The sequence below is a fragment of the Lonchura striata genome, chromosome 27 (assembly GCF_050655825.1).
Source record: "Lonchura striata isolate lonStrDom1 chromosome 27, ASM5065582v1, whole genome shotgun sequence".
Lineage (NCBI taxonomy): Eukaryota > Metazoa > Chordata > Aves > Passeriformes > Estrildidae > Lonchura > Lonchura striata.
Genome location: NC_140729.1, coordinates 10,062,032 through 10,079,256, shown reverse-complemented (window position 1 = coordinate 10,079,256; position 17,225 = coordinate 10,062,032). Strand labels below are relative to the sequence as shown.

Below are 17,225 nucleotides of genomic sequence, written 5' to 3'. Positions count from 1 at the left end.
CTGACCAGGTGCCAGCCATCTCCTCAGCCCTCCTCATCTCTTACAGGAGCAAGAGGAACCCTCTGTCACCCGTCACCAGTGACACAGCTGTCCCCAGGTGCCTGCGGCAGGGTCTGTGCCCTGCTGGGCACTCCCGGAGCTGCTCGGCTGGAGGAGAAGCCGCAGGGGAGCTGGCGGCAGGCGGAGCTGGGACAAGCAGGGGTCACAGCCTGTGTTTATTTATACTTTTCATTGTTGCTGCTGGTTTAGATACTCTGCCAGCGCATGGATATCATTGTTCTCACTGGAAGGGACTAAGAAAAACCCACAAACTCTGAAACCACACCCAACTTGTTTTAACTTCTAAAGATACTTTGTGTTGCACTCCTCAAGCTGTTTTTAAGGCACTTGGAGACACCATTTTTGCTGCCACCCTTATCTGGGCCACTCAGGGCAGTAAGAACCCACAGAGCCAGACGTTATTTTATGAATTGTGGTCTTTTGTGCTGCCATACATCTCTCACTTCCTCAGTGTGTGCTGCCAGCCCGCAGGATCATGGGGAGGTATGAAAAACGCCAATCACTTGTTTTTTAAAATTTTAAAAGTTTAATAATAATAAAATGGCTATAAAAATAATCATACAATTAGAGTAATGAAGTTTAGAGTTAAGAAAATTACAAGACAATAAAAGGCAAAGAATTATGGACATCCGGATGCTCTCAAACACTAAGTCACGAAAAGCATGACTTGTGAACAAAACAATCACCCTTAAAACAATACACTTGTTGCATATTCATACACCTTCATGGTTATGCATACATTCTATTCTAAACAAGAAACTCTGTTGTATGTCAACTGTTTTCTTTAATCTCCTGGCGTCTTCGATTCTGAGCAAGGCCTAAAGAAATTAGTTTCTTCTGATAAGAAGCCATAAATTCCTCTCCTTTGGAAGATTTAGGTGTTCCTTGAAGTGAGTATATCATCCTAAAAAAAGAAAAAGACCTTCCCCCCCATATACAGAGTCTCTATATATATAATTTTTTTTTAACTACAAAAGTCTTCATTTTAACTACAACAGCACGACTAACCAATATAACATAATACATATAGTAACTATCTGCTTAGAGCCATATAATATGCATTTTTCACAGGAGGGCAGCAGGGAGAGCCTGGGCAGCCAGGTCTGCCCAGCCCCTTCCTAAACCCACCCAGGGACTGCAGACACAGAGGTTCTGTCTGCTGGAAGCCAGAGGATTCACTCCAGGAGATGAGGGGGTTGTCAGTTGTGAGAACCCCGGGCTTGGTCTGGGGTCTCATGTGGTGGTAAAGTCTTTCCTCCAACCCGTGCTTCCAAAGAAAGACTCCTCTTATTGTTCGGTCTCAAGGCAGTTTATTGTAAGAAATCTAAAAGATTGTTTTTGTGGGCTGTGGCTGTTTGGTCAGCGACCCAGGCAGAGACACACACCCTGACACCCTCTCTGTCTGCTGTCTTCTTCTTCTTCTCCCTGCCCAGGGCTGCTGCTAGCTTTTATATGATATATTATGTATAATATGTGTACAGTTTTCCCCCAATACCTACTACTGATATTAAATGGTGCTTTTATACTTGAAACCAATCTGTGAGTGCCAACATCACCAAGAACATGGAGGCAAGGAAGAAGAAGGAGGAAGAAAAGGATCAGCCCACTTTCCTCCATCTTAGAACTTCTGACTGCCATGTACAAAGTAAAACCCCCCTGTACATGTGCTAAAACCCCCCTGTACAATACAAAAAAAAATTCCCCTCTGTTTTGTAACTACTTTTACTATACTATCTAACCCTTTGTGACTGCTTGTTCCACCTTCAAAGTTGGTAACTCATTCCATGGCTCAAACTCAAAATTACAGCTGTTTCCAGCTGCCCACCAGGGTCTAAAATGCTTCTGACCAAGGCCTGGAACCTCCAAAAATGTCTGAGGGACATTTTGAGTTCAAACAGTCAGTGAAAGTCTTGGTTCCAGAGCATGTCCCAGACCCCAGTTCCATCTGCTGCTCCCTGCCCCACGGAAGGGCTGTGGGGCAGAGCTGTGGGGCAGGGATTTGGAGCTGGCTCTGGAGCAGCCAGGTGTGGGCTGCAGTCCCTGCAGAGGAGTCGGTGTGATCTTTGTGCTTGGTTTGGGGGAGCTTTGCTTTGTTTTTCTCCCCCTTTTGAAATGGTGAAAAGGGGGGAAGCACGGCCACTGCCTCACTGTCCCACTCAGCTACTCCCTACTAATTAATACATTGTATTTTCTGTATTTCTTCTGCAAGAGACTCCCTTAAGGCCACAGAGCAGAGATCTAGGAAGCTGAGAGCAGTGAGGATCCCCTTCAAAACTCATCATTGAGCCAGAGCTCACTGCTGGGCTGAGCCTCCTATCTGGGCGCCTTTCCAGCTGTGCAGGACAACGGTGTCAGCCTTGTCACCTGTCGGGGTCTGGCTGCTGCACCCCGAAGCACAGGGCTTGTTTGCAATATTTAACAACCACTTCCCAGTGCTGAGATTTCTGTCAGGGACAGTAAAAGTGCTCAGCTGCAGGCAGGGACAACAGGGTTTCACTGCAGGAAATGGATCCTTGCCCTGCTGGTATCAGCCCATGGCAGATTTAGGCACTGACCCCATTTCTTCTTCTCCTCAGGCCTGTGCTGTGCACTGAGGCACATCCACAGTCTGGGGCACCGACCACTTTGGCCAGTGTGATGAAGTCTCCTTGGTGCCACTTTTCCATGGACCTGGCAATCCCAGCTGACTCTGGTACCTGTTCAAGGCAGTAACCAGCAGTTACAATCAGTATTAATATTTTACGGTGCTGTCAAAGCCCACGCAGGAAGCTGCTGGGACAGGCTGCTAATGTGTTAAAGCTCCCAGGATGTTTGGGTTGGTTTTACAGACACTACTGAGCTTTGGGGTCGGAGTGTTTGGCATCCCCTCCCTCAGAACACAAACACAGCTGGGATTTCATCTCTGGCTGAGCACCACACAGGGGGATGAGCTCTGTGAAGGAGCCATTGTCACCTCTCAGCACCACTCCTCCAGCGTCATCTGCTTCTCCAGAGCAAAGCACAATTCCAAGCAAATCCCACATGGATCCCCATCCCGGAGCCTGGCTGGAAGATCTGGGCGCTCGGGCAGGACCCGGCTGTGCAGGAGCAGATCATGTGTGGTGGCCATGGGCTGGAGGAGCCCCGAGCCCCGTCCCCCAGTGTCCTAGGGTGACCTTATGGTGTTTGTATCTCCAATCCTGTGTTCTGTTTATGTCTGATATTATGTTCTGTGCTTTCAGAACTGACTCTGAAAGTGAAGGTTTGTTTTGCCTTGTTGTCAGCCAGTTCACCTCCCTCCATGGTCTGCTGTCTAGAAAAGGCTGGTGCTGGCTTGCTTGCTTGCTTGCTTTGCTTGCTTCTGCTTTTGCCTTTGCTTCCTAGTTAGTTTAGCTAAGCAGTCCAATTCTTTCCCTGGACTGTTTCCTTTCCTTTCCTTTTCCTGAATACCATCCAACCTGCTCCGGACTGGGACCTGGAAACACTGAGGAGCACCCAGAGCCTGCATTTTGTGATCTGCAGCAGCCATCCCCAGTGAAGGAGAGCAATCCCCAGCATCCAGACCTGGGAGACCACTCCCAGGAAAGACTTTCTGGATTTGTTCATCTCTTCAGAGTGGTGAGTTTTGTTGTCATCTGGTGTTGTTATTTTCTTTGGTGCTGGGGAGTGCTTTGTTTGTTAAATAAACAGGTTCTTTTCCACTTCTCTCAGAGAAATTTGTTTTCCCAAATCAGGTGGGTGGGGAGGGGCAGTGGGGGTCTGTTTTCTGGGGGCTCCTTCCAGAGGGTTTTCCCCAAATTTGCCCTAAACTAGGATACCCAGGAATGAGCCACGGCTGGCTGTGACACCTGCAAGGGGTTTGGGCAGCTCTGAGCTCCCACACAACCATTAGTGTCAGCCAAACGGGAAGTCCCGTCGGGGGAACAGTTAAGCCATTACATGTCATCCAAGGAGACCACGATGCGATGCCTGGTTTACAAGCGATGCTGTGTGGCCTCTTTGGAACAGGAGCAGAACCAAAGCCAGATTAAAAATGAAATTAAAACAGAATTAAATTTTTAAAAATTATGTGCAAAAAAAATTTAAATTCGTATTGTTTTATTATATAGAAAAAGACAACATCCTATAATTAATATTATACAATATGCTATACAATAGATAATGTAATTATCATTAAGATATAAATATTACTACAAAATTATGAACAATTATTATAAATATTATTAATTAATCAAAACCACATAAAAATATAAATAAATAAATAATTCAGCAGGGGTTGCCGGCGGCCCGGCCCCGCTCACCCTCACACCACGGGGCCGGGACGGGCCGGGAGGGGCCGGGAGGAGCCGGGAGGGGCCGGGAGGGGCCGGGAGGAGCCGGGAGGAGCCGGGAGCAGCCGGGCCCGCTCCGGGCCGCCATCGCATTCCCGGCCGGGCGCTCCCGTGTCCATCCCCGGCCCCGCCATCCCCGGAACCCCGGCCCCGCCCACCCCGCCCTCCCGACCAATCCCCGCAGCGCTCCCGATGACTGACAGCACAGCGTCCTGCCCCTCACCGCCAGGCCGATGGGCGGGGCGTTCCGTGACGCAACCCTCAGTGCTTTGAGCGGCGGGCGGACTGACCAATGGGAATGCGTATTCGCGCAGGGGGCGTGGCCTCCCCGCCCTCGAGGCCCCGCCCCGGCGCGGCGCGGCGCCTGCGCTGCACCGCCCCCTGGCGGCCGCGGGGAGGGCCGTCGGTCGGCGCTGCGGCAACATGGCGGGGCGGGTAAGTGGGGGGGACCCGGCCGGCCGCTATCGCCATCCCCTGCCCCCTCCTCCGCTCCGCTCCTCCCTGCCCCGCGGCTTTGCGAGCTTCTCGCGTTCCCGCTGCCGGGAGGCCTTTCAGCCCCGGGGGTCCCCCGGCAGCGCTGTGAGGCTGTGGTGACCCCCTCGCCCCCGGCGGTGTGGGGGGTCCTGACGGGCCTGTGGGGCTGTGGAGACGCCCCCGGTGTGTGGGGGGCTGGCGGTGACCCCTCTCCCGGTGTGCCCTCTCCCGGTGTGCCCCGGGGCTTTCGGGAGGCTGAGGTGGCCTCTTGGTGATGTGGCATGTGGGACAGGACTGGGTTCCTTCAGGAGCCGGGCAAGGGTGACCCGTCTCCTTGTGGGGCAGGATTTTAGGGTCCCCCAGGGGTGCTGTGGGACCCGGGTGGCCCCTTGGCAGCGTGGGGTGTGGGACAGGACTGGGGCTTCCCTCAGGAGCAGGGTGACCCCTCTCCATGTGGGTGTGAGGCAGCATTTAGGGTTCCCTCAGGGTGCCGTGAGGTTGTAGTGGCCTTGTGGGGTGCAGAGCTGAATTTTGGGGTTTCCTGGAGGTGCTCAGAGGCTGTGGTGACCCCTTGTGCTGTGGGATGAGCATCCGGGGCTCCCTCAGGAGTTGGGGTGCCGCCTGTCCCTGTGGTGAGGGGCAGGACTGTGGGGTGCCCTGGGGGTGCAGTGAAGCCCCGGGTGTCTCGGTGCTGCTGTCAGATTTGGGGTGCCCGGGGTGCTGTGAAGCTCTGAGACCCCTCTCCCTGTGGGCTGTGGGCAGGGACCTTTAGGGATGCTGTGACAGGGGTGATCCCTTGGTGCTCTGGGATGTGGGGCAGAATTGTGGGATTCCCTGTGGGTCCGGAGTGCCCCTGTCTCCATGGGGTGTGCAGCAAGATTTTAGGGTCCCCTAAAGGTGCTGTGAGGTTATGGTGACCCCTTGGTGGGATACAGGGAGATTTTCTCATTTGAGAACCAGCCAGTTGCTGTTTTATAATGTGAGTCCATCTTTTGTTGTGTAGAAACATCTTAAAGGGTTGTACAGTGTTTTTGTTCTGTATTAATTTAAAAAAATAAAAAAATCCCTTATTAGTGATAGATCACATCAGCTAGTGGCCAGAAAGGCTTTAAAAGGTGAAGGAACAGCCTTGACTGTGAAATCCCTTCTTGTGGTGCCTGCACATCCCCTCCTTTGCAGGTGTCCAGGTGCTGCAGGATGTGTTTGGATTGCTCTGCTCTTTGCCAGGAACTCAGTCATGCTTTGCTGGGTATCAGCCTGGGAAAATCACATTTTTCATTCATGCTTGCCTCTGGCTGGAATCTTGTCTCTAGGCCAAGTCATTTGGTGGTTGAAATGCTGGGGAATTGGTTTTCCAAGTGCTTTTTGCACTGTGCTGGGCTGTGGATGGAGGGCAGCTGGTGCAGTGCTGTGGTGCAGAGCAGAGGTGAGAAATCTGGCCTGGTGACGTGCCATGCATCACAGGTGCTCCACTGCCACCCCTGAAATGTGCTGAGTAATTGAGAAAAACCCCAGACAGACCCATTTTGTGGTCTGTCTCTCATTAAGAGTGTTTCCTCTGTCCCTGCTCCAGATTCCTGGTCTCACCTTCTTCCTTGCACCTTCTTTTCATCTCACCTTTGCACTTAGCCAGGGAAATCTGTGAGCCTTGACTGGCTTTTTTCAGCATCCTGTTGCCCAGAACAGGAGCCCAGTCTCTGGTCAGTGGTGAGAACCTTTCACCCACACTGGACGTGGTTCTGAGGCTCCCTGGGCCTAACCCAACCTGGCTGCAGTGCCCCTGAGCCCTCCCAGCTGTGTGCTCAGGGAACACCCTGGTGCATGCTGAGTGCTGGGAGTTGGGACTGGGGATGTGGGGAGGAAGGAGAGGGATCAACCTCTACTTTATTCTTCAGCATTGTCTCACATTTTTTAGTAGCAGAAAAGCTCAAATGTGCCTTTTTTTGACCAGCCTGGGAGCCTGGTGAAGGAAAGGGGGATTTATGTGAATCTAAAAGAAAGATTGCTGCTTAGCTGCCTCCTAGTCTGGCAATTGGATGAGTGATGCTCTCCTTGGGTTATCAAGAAGCTTCTTAGTATTCAGTGTTGTCATGATTTGCCTACAAATGCAGTTGTTGCAGAATTATCAGGTTGTTTAATGCTGCAGAGAGAATCCCCTAGCTGAGTGTTCCATCTCACTCTCCAAGCTAGCTCTGATGCTTCGAATGCTTTCCACGTGAGCTACCAAGGGAGCTGCCTGCTCCTTCCAGCTGGCCCGTGGGCCAGCAGAGTGCTGGGGAGGGTGGGCAGCAGGGGGGGCAGGAGCAGCACCCCAGAGCTGTGTCAGGTAAACACGGAACACTCGGTGGGAGGATGGAGGTGTGTGATATCTCCAGGCACAACAGGTGAGGCTGATGCTGGAACACAGGTGCTGTTCTGTTGTCAGCATTTTTAACAGGTGCTTCAACCTGCAAGATGGGAAGAGGAGCTTCAGTGACTCCTCCTGCCCTGCAAATCTGTTCTGCAATGCCATTTAGAGCTTATTCTCTTTTACTGGACTGGTGTGATTTGATTTGTGCAGTACATTCTCACAGGGAGAAATGAATGGCTGTCCTGATGTATGAGAGAGACAAAATATTTAAACTTCTAGTAACATTTTGAATAATTCAGGTGAATGATAAGCTAAATCTGGTTGTGTGATGCTGTTTCAGGTGTGTTACTCTGCTCCCCTAATTGCACTGGGTCTCTCCACAGCAAGGAAGAGATGGTGATTAGTAGTGATTGAAGTTTACAGGAAAAACAGTTTATGATGATTAGAAATAATGGCTGTTTCTGTAATAATTTATTCTGCAGCTCTGCATGGGGATCATTAGGCAGAGCAGTGAGGCACCTGCAGGAGAGGGAATGGTGGGAAGCTGCTGTGTCTGTAGCTGGTTGTGGACCTCTTGTACCGAGTGGAGCCCTGGAAGTTCACTGATGCTGTCTGTAACTAATTGATTTGAACTACATCAGGAATTAGTTCCCCAAGGGATCTAGAGAGACCAGATGATTTCTGTGCCTTGTTCCAGTGAGTGTCAAGCTCTGGATGCAGCACAAGCTGCATTTCTGCCTGTGTCTGCACAGGCTGGAGAGCTCCATGGGACTGGGGTGGGGCAGGTGGGTCAGTGCTGCTGGCTCCTCTGACACCCTGTGTGTGCAGGGAACTCATGTGGTGAGGATCCCTCAGCAGGCACTGGTGTGGTTTTTCTTTAAGGAATATGAGATTTGTACTAGCTGAGCTTGTGCAGCAGTTTGTGGTTAGAAATAATGGCTGTTTTAGGGGGTGTCTCTGGTGTAGCACACTCATTTTTGTTCCTCTGCTGTTTGGGGCTCCTTTGGGGCAGTGCTGCCCTTAGCCCAGTGAGAGCAGACTCTGCACTGTTGGCTCCTCAAGAAGAGATTCCCTTTGTGGTGGGTTGGAAATGGTTTTGGGTTCACTCAGGTACTGGATGGTGTCTGGCCCTGCAGAGTGGTGCTGTCACTCCTCTCGAGAGCCTGAGCACTGGGTCCTGCTGGCATCTGGTGACACCAGGTGTCCAGCCCAGAGGTGCAGCAGGACTGGGAAGGTGGTGAAGGACAGGCTGAGGCCCTTGGTGCTCTGTGCTGCCAAAGGCAGGGCTGGCCTAACCCTGCTCTCTTCTGCCTCCTGCAACCAGCACAGAATCCCAGAATTATTTGGGTTGGGAGGGACCTTAAACCCACCCAGTGCCACCCCCTGCCATGGCAGGGACACCTTCCACTGTTCCAGGCTGCTCCAAGCCCTGTCCAGCCTGGCCTTGGGCACTTCCAGGGATCCAGGGGCAGCCACAGCTGCTCTGGGCACCCTGTGCCAGGGCCTGCCCACCCTCCCAGGGAAGAGTTCCCTCCTAACATTTAATGCATATAATATACCTGAAACAGCACTAGACAATTAATAATATTTGGCTTATTATTTTCCTGAACTATTTAAAAATAGGTAAAATGTAGACAATGTGGTTTTAGGTTGGATGGTTTGGTGGGACTTTGAAATAATGGAGGCTGAGCTTTATGTTTATGGGTTAAAGCTGTAAGGTGATTTCTGGTAACATATGGAACCAGCCTTCAGAGATGCAGGGGATGTCAGGCAACTAAAGAAAGGTTTATGAATCAACTTAGCTCCTTCTTGCAGCCTGGTACTGTTCCTGCTATCGTCACTTAGTATTTTTTTAGTATTTCCTGGTGTATAATATGAAGAAATGGGTTTTTAGCAATGTTTCAGGGAAATGGGAGAAAACTCTGAATCTCTGTTTCTGTGATCACTTGCAACTTCATAACTCTCTTATGAAATAATGACAAATCAACCTGTGGCCTGCTTTCAGGATTTCACCTTGCTGAATTATTTAAAATAAAGTCACATAATTTGTTAAAAACTCTACAATTATTTAGAATGAAATTCTGAAGACCGTGTGAATGTTTGTGGGCATATCTGGCCCGGTCATCTTCGATTAATTTGTTGCTTGGTTCAGTGTTGCAGAAGCAGTGTGTCCTGAGCTTGTGTTTAAAGAGTCACTGCCAAAGGGAGATGTCACTGCTGCCTCTCCATCTCCAGTTTTTGGGGTGCTGGTGTGTCACACCTCTTCTATTATGTGGACCTGCCAGAATAATTAAACTTAGGTCACAATTTTTTAGCAGGACAAAGTCTTTTAAAAAAGAGAAAATCTTTTTGAGAATCATTTAAAGTGTGAACTTTGTAAGTATTACATTTATTTATTTTTTTTCCCAGAGCACAGCAAGAGCTTCTCTTTTCCTCTCCTGTTCTGGGTTCTGTGCCTCAGACCATAGAGGTCATTCAGAAGAAGACCTGGGGTTCAGGATAAACCCTGACTGAATTTGGAAGAAGTTCTGGCATAAAAGCACATCTGCTTGAGTCCACAGAAAAGCAGTTGCTAGACAGTAGTGGCACTTCTGTTTTGCTGAATTACCCAGCAGGCAGGATGTAGTTTCAGTGCAGTGAAATTACCATTGATGCTTTTTGGGTTTTTTACATGAAAACAAATAAAATGTTGGTCCCCATGTCATGGAGTGATCTTGGACACGTTCAGGTGCCCTCACAAGTGCAGGAGAGGACGGGCTTTAGGGTGAGCTGGTGCAGTGACACCCCTGAGCAGTGGGACAGAGATCTTGGGAACTGTAGTGGCTTTTGGAAGCATGAGGTTCAGCCTGGGGGCTCTGCATGATGTGTTCAGGATGTTGTCTCACATCAGGGGGGTTTTCTGGCATCTGTCAGAGACCAGAGTTTTGTGATGAAACACCTGTGTTGACCATCTCAAGAAGGTTTTCAGACCCCCAGGAATTGGAGAGCTCTGTTGGAGAAGGTCTGTGAACAGAAAAAGCCAAACAAGAAATGCAGTTGCTAAAATTAATGGAAGAGCATTTGCAGTGCCCTGGAGCTGTGTCTGAGCCAGCTGATTGTGCTGCTGCTCATAAAGCAAGGCTGGGTGTGCAGTTCCTCAGGCACTGCTGCCCTGCTGCTCTGCTCCTTCCTCTGCAGGCAGATCCTGCCCTCAGGGAGGTCAAAGGTTTGAAGTATGAAAAGATTTAACACGTTTCACCTGTCTCCTGGGACACACTAAAGCAATGACCTTCTGTCAAAAAATCTGGAGTAATTGATGCCCTGGAGTTGTGTCATGTGCTCTTTCTGTAAAAAATAGAGCAATATTGCAAGCTGCTGCATCCTGAGCTGCTGGTGGCTGTGTGGTGTTTGGTACCTCAGGGTCGTGGGGAGTTCAGTGCCAGGTGTTGCCCTGTGCCAGTGCTGGGACAGCAGCATCCTGGCCTTTCTCAGGGCAAATTCCAAGGGGGATATTTTTAACATTAACATATATTCACATTGTCCCTGTTGCTATTGGGTAACTTTTTAAAATAAATGGAATGAAATTTGCATCTGTGAGGTGTCCTCACTGCTCATGTGGCAAAATCCTGTGACCTGCATCCTAGGCCCTCAGCTTACTCTGGTGGGGTGCTGGTTCATTCCCTTGGCATTTTTAAAAGATGTTTAGATGCAGTGCAACAAGTAACAATTCCCTGTAATTAAATTGTTGATCATCCTGGCTTGAGAAAGGAATGTGAAGCAACATCCATCAAAAAATGGATGTGTTAATTAAAATGCACATATCCTGAGTCATTATTGCTTAATAGGAAGGTGGAGCTGCTGTCCTGCTGAGCTGTCAGAGCAGCTCCCTGGTTCTGTGGCACAGCAGCTCAGGTACAGGTGTATTTCCTGAAATCATTGATTATACTGTGAAGAGCTGATCTGGAGAAGGACATCTCTGGGTACAGCAACCTGTGTGATTCGACTGTAGATGTTCTGCTTGGAGAAGCTCTCCTTTAGGGTTTTTTCTGCTCTGTTGGATCAGGCAAACCCTTGGAACTCTGTTCTTGGGACTATAAATTGTCTTTCTCATGATGTTGACAAAAGCTGGCAATAGCAGAGCCAGATTCCCAAAGCTGTGAGCACTTTGTAACTGCAGGTAAACAACGTTGGAGTGACAGAGCTGCAGACCTGAGTTCACTTGAACTTTGCAAACAAAGGGAAGCAGCAGGAAAACCCAGTATTCTTAAATTGTGGAAGAGGCCCTGCTGCCCTTATAAAGTGGCTCTGGGGTGCAGGACAGGCAGTAATTTCCAGATTCAGGCCCAGAGAGCACAGGGCTGCTGTCAGAGAGAGAAACTGGAAACTGTGTTGAGTGTTTGGAAGAGTGGCCAGTGAAGAGTGTCTGGTTGTTGCCTTGAGAAGCTCCCTGGAACAGAGGCTAGGCTGTGTTAAAGGAATAAAGAAGGCCTTCAAAGGATCCACCTTGGGCAGTGCAAGAGTCGGCCCTGGCTCCACCCAAGATGGACACGAGGTCAGGAGTTTTCACACTTTCCTGAGTTTTGGTCAATTTACGTATTGTTGTTAATTGTCCAGTTACAGCTTCAGGTTATGAAGGCCCATCCTCCCAGTTTGCTCTCCTCAATTCGCTGATGTTTGTACTTTTTGGGCCTTCTTGGGCTGGAAAAAGATTGTTTTGTCTAACTAAACGGTGAACTTGCTAACACTTTATATAAGTTCAGAATTATATACTAATGCAGTACAGAACCTGAAAAGCAAGAAAGCTAAAACTTCCCTGTGTCCTGCTGCCTGTCTGTGCTGGGGGAGAGCTCTTGGCAGGCAGGGAGGTTACCACTGCCACGGGCAGACAATGCAGGGGGAGCATTCCCTGTCCCATTTGCAGCCCTGGCTGATGCAGGAGGTGCTGATGGGAGCTCTTCCCTCTCTCCTCCTCGGAGCTGTTTGGGTTTCTGCGGTGCAGCACGATCACGGGAGGTGATTCACGGCGTGGGAGTGGCTCGGGGCGTGTGGGAAGGAGGGATCCATCTCATGCAGGCGTCTCTGGACGCTGTGCTGAGGCTGCCTTGGTGGCAGCTCACTCAGTGTTCCCTGCCTTTGTCAAAAATTTGAATATTACTTCTGAGATTTTAGCTTCCCAATGCATTCCTCTTCATTCAGAGAAGAAAATTGGTATTTCTGAGTTTGTTGTCAAGAGAGAATGCAGCTCCTTCCTGAAGAGAATAAAAGCTTCCAGCAAACACATAGAGGTCATGGGGATCAGGTGGAATGGCCAGCCCTGTGCAGGGAGTCAGGGCTGTGTGTTCCAGGGACAGCAGCTTATCCTGCCAGCACAACCACTGCAGGTCTGGAAGGGCCTGTCTGGCCAGGCTGCTGGTCTAAAAAGTTCCTTGTAGATTGAACTCCTCTTGTGGCTGCAGAAACATGGAAGCTTTATTCAGTATTTTTTAACATGTCCAGAAAAACTATCTGCAAGCTAATAAACTTCCTTAGTTAATTAAAAAAAATTATTTAGAACCACAGCATTTAGGACAACTTGTGTTCCTGAGCCTGGTCCCTGATGGTGACAGCATGTTGTCATTCCTTTTATGAATATTACAGAATTGTTCTTTAGAGGAGCCTTGGTTTTGGCTTTGCTGTTTCCCCCTGTCCCAGAGCCAACTTCCCCTCCAGGTCAGGAACCCACTCTTACCTGGCAGCCAGGAGCTCTGCTGGTGTTGCTGTTTTATGGCCATTTCTTGTGGGTGTAGAGAGCAGGCACAGTCCTTGGGCTTCCCTGTGCTGGGAGCTTGGCTGGTGCTGAGCCAGCTGTGCAGCTCATCCTCCTGCTGCAGCTGCTGCTTGTGCCCTGTGTCCCCAGGTGTGATGTCCACCTTGGCTCCTGGTGTCCCTGGGATCTAGAGATGCAGGCAGAGCTTTGTGCGTGTGCTTCCTGTCAGGAGCATACTCCTGGATAATGTGCAGGATCTGTGATTCATCATGTCAGTTCCCTGTTTATCTTCAGAGCTCCTTTGACATCATAATTCTTCCTGTCAGCATTCAAACTTCATTTTATTGGCAGACCCGTGGTGAGTGAGTGTTTGATTTGGAGTCAGCCACAGTTCCACGCAGCCCACAGAGGCACCTCTGCTGGGGCTCTAGAGAGTGTGGACTGCACTGCTACTCAGGAATTACACCTCTGCAGGTGTATTACAGCTCTCTGCCCTCTTTGGGTGGTGAGCCTCTGGGTTCAGAGAGACTTTGGTGCCCAGCAGCTGCTACAGGAAAGCTTGTGTGCTTTTTGGAGCAGGGATCCCCATCTCAATGCAGCTGGCAGTGGGTTCTGCTGGGGAAATGGAAATGTCTGGTACCCAGAGCTGTCACATTTCCTAACACTCCTCTGCCAGCACCTCTGTGCCAGGAATTCCATCTCTGTGCACCTGCATATACATGGGATGTGTATCTATGTCTGTTTTACACCATGGAGATTTTTGAACATACAGTACTTGAACAATGTTTGTCTTGTACAAACCATGTGAGAACAGGGCACAGAACCAAGCCTGCCTCAGCTTTAGAGGCTGTTTCATAATCTCTTGCTCAGCGTTAGGAAATGAAATGAGTTCAGTTGTCTTGGATGAGGAACATCTTTGCCTTAGCACTTAATGTTTCAGCTCTTCTCAGTACCAGCTGTCAGCAGAGCTCTTCAGTCATTACCACCACCTTATCTCTGTGGGGAGAAACATGTTTTTCCTTGGCTTCCTCTGCCATCGACCTTAATGATTATCAAGAGGTGAATTGACAAAACACAAAAGGTGTGGTTTATGTATGTATGAAAATATCCAAATAGCAGCACCACTTTCTGGGCTTTGGCAGGGGTTTGTACTGGATGATTTCCAGAGGGCCCTTCCAACCCCAGCTATTCTGTGGTTTTGTGAACATGTGAGTTTTGTATTTTCTGTGGAGGAAAATGAGTCCTTGCAACTTTGGGAAAAATGAATCTCTGAAAGATCAGATGTTATGGTGATTGTTTCTATTATGTAGCTGTTTGTTCTTCAGGGCAACTTTTCTTTGTAAAAATGAAATATGCCAGTGTCATTAAGCCTCCTTACTGCTTTGTCACAAACCCAGAGGTTTGTCCTTCACGTTTGTCTCTCAGAGTGAGATTTATCAGTGCATCACATAGTCTTGTTTTCCTCTTGGCAAACAGAAGGAATGCTGGAACAGGTCTCTGCACAGGCCTGGGTTTAATAGCAGGTGCTGCCTGGCTGAGGCTGGATGATGGATGCTGGGAATGCTTTAGCAGTGTGCAGTCACCTCCTTAGGACTGTGCTGTCCTTGCAGTCTCCTCTTTGCAGAAACCAGAACAATGCCTGGAGGTATTGGGAAGATTCTTTTGCCTAATTTAACCCTAATTTGCCTTCTTTAAGCCAAATCTATCTATGTTGTGGACATGGGTGTAACAGCAGCCTGTGAGGGTGTGTGGGTCACCTCCAGCCTGGCAGTGCCAGGGGGTGACTGCAGCAGGTGGCATCTGCTGTCACCTGCAGGAGCTTGCTCTCTGGTTTGTTTGAGCTGTCTTGCCTCCTTGCCAGCAGTAACCTGCCAGTTTGCTTAAAATTAGTTTGTGTAAATCTACTTTGAGATCTCTAGGAATGCTCACAAGGATTTTCCTGCCCCTGTACCCTGATTTGATGTGTTGGTGCTGGCAGTGGGTGTGGGATGGCAGAGAGGGGCAGGTTCTGGGAGTCCTTGTGCTGCTGTCTTGGGAAGCTGGAACCCAAAGTGCAAGAGCTTAAAGTGTTCCTGACAGCAGCACCAGCATATGCCAGCCATGTGTTCCAGCCCTGGACTGCTGCGTTTATGCCAGGAAAGCTTCCTCAGGAGCAGCCTGTGCCTGGGTCCTGGCTGTGACAGCTCAGCTGCTTCACAGAGACGAGGATCCATCCCTGGGAGCAGCAGCTCTGGGATATGAGCTCTGTGGGGAGGCCAGGTAAGAGGGAGCCCCTGCAGCTCCCCACAACAGCGTGGTCCTCCTTCCTGCCTGGGTGATTTCCAGTTTGTCACCTCTTCATGGCCAGATTTCCTCAAGCTGTCCCTTGCACCCTTGTGGAACTCCATGCCTGGGAGCGAGACTCCCGTCTTGCAGCTGTGTGATGTTAAAACCTTTTTAGAATATAGATAACCTTCTGAAGATCTGCAAAATCTCAGAACTTGGGGAGGGTGTGTAGGGGAGGGCTGGGAGCAGAGGTGCTGCCTGAGGTGTTGGTCATAGCCAGGGAGAAATGGGCTCCTGCCTCACCCCGGCAGGAGGATGAGCCAGGCTCTGGCTGCTTGGCATGGCCTCTGCTGCTGCTGCAGCCACGTTATTTCGTGTGTCAGACACCCAAGGGTGTTCTGCCATCCTCTCTGCTGTGCTGCAGAGCTTGCAGTTGTTGCTGGGTTTGGAATGCACTCCTTGCTATTCCTGCATTTCCTGAAGCTCTGTGCTCCCAGTGCAGCTTGGCCGGCGCTTGCCGCGTGTAGGAAGCAGTTTGTCACCGAGGATTAAAAATGCACTTGAGGACTAGTGCTGTAAAAAGGTTTAATCCAGGAGCTCCGTATCCACTTTTCTCCAGAAATATCCCCTGTAATGCGTTTTATCAGGGCATGTCCTTCACAAAACTGTGCCCTGCAGATGGGAGCAGAAGTGATAAAATGGTGAATGTTTGCTGTGAAATGCCCCAAGCCAAGGGGCCTCAGCAGACAGGCTGTGTATCTCATAAATCCACTGATGTCATATATTTTATTACGAGAACATTTGAGTCTTTTATTACACTCAGCATTCAGATAGATAAATCTGCTTCAGGTCTTGAACAAAAGTGGAATATTTTTTGATTGTCACATATGTCAAAGGCAATTGAGCATTATTTAGTAAAAGTAACGAGTTGATCCTTTTCTAAATAGCAAGTACTTGAAATAAATCACGTTGTGCCATGAAAGTTGATCTGAACTTTAGAGCAGGCTGGCTGCGGGCCACACTGGGGCGGGAATTTCTCTGATTCTTGTCCCAGAGGGGCTGGGGAGGAAGGCTGAGCAGGGCAGTAACTCCTGGGGAATGATTTGGATGTGTGTGTTGGGATCAGTGTGATTCCTGTGCTTGCTGCTGGGATTTGAGGGTATTTTAAGAGAAAATCCCCCCTGAATTACTTTTAGCAATAGGTTGAGCTGTCAAATAGTTTCTGTTGTGCTGCCTGCAAATTTGTATCTGACAGAGGTAGCTGTGCTTTGATTTTCAAAAATGACACCCTGGGGGGCAAGTTTAGCTTTTCCCCAAATGAAATTTCTTCAGTCCATAGCTATGATAGAAACATCTTGCCTTTTCCATCCTTTTCTCCACTTTTGAAGGCGTTTTGATCACAATTTTCATTGTTCAGCCATTGTTTTGTGGTATAATTCTGCAGGGGTGAGGGTGTAGGATGGGGCTGAGGTCCCTCTGCTGTCCCCCCATGCTCCATCCTGCCTCATGATGGGGATGGGGAGCTTGAGCTGGTAGTGCTGCTATTTCGATTTTAAATTTCTGATTGATGAGTAACAGTGGAAAGGACAAAAATAAGCAGAAAAAGGATTGGTCATCTGACATTAGAGAATAAAAAGAAGGGGAGGACTCCCCCAGAAAATTGGTTGCAGTAATTTTTTTCATATTGATAGGCTGGGATTAACTATTTTACCTGATTTTCTTCAGTGTATTGCGGATCTGGGATGTTTCCTATAGAGTGGGAAATATTCACATGTGATATTTCTTTTGAGAAGTGATACAAAGGGATTGTGGGGTTGGATAGCAGCTGGCTCAGGTTAAACCTTCCTGTGGACTCTCAATGCTGCCCTGTACTGCACTGGGTGAAGGGATTTATGGAGAATGGATGCTGAAATTCCAATTTTCTGAGTTATGTTCAGGGAAGAGGGAAGGTCACATCTTTATCCCTCTCTTCCTCCCCACATGGGCTCTGTGACCCAGCCCAGCACTGTGAGACAGGGTTGTAGGGGAACTGCTCTGGCTC

The 17,225-nt window shown here is 49.2% G+C and overlaps 1 protein-coding gene across 2 annotated transcripts in view; it reads left to right on the top strand.

Moving 5' to 3' along the window:
- Positions 1-4,762: 4,762 nt before the first annotated feature.
- Positions 4,763-17,225, top strand: part of NSF (N-ethylmaleimide sensitive factor, vesicle fusing ATPase) — a 77,739-nt gene continuing 65,276 nt past the window's right edge. For both annotated transcript variants that reach the window (XM_021539884.3, XM_021539885.3), the window contains exon 1: positions 4,763-4,805. In XM_021539884.3, coding sequence (XP_021395559.1) covers positions 4,794-4,805 — 12 coding nt within the window. In that variant the 5' untranslated portion in view covers positions 4,763-4,793. The remainder of the gene's footprint in view (positions 4,806-17,225) is intronic.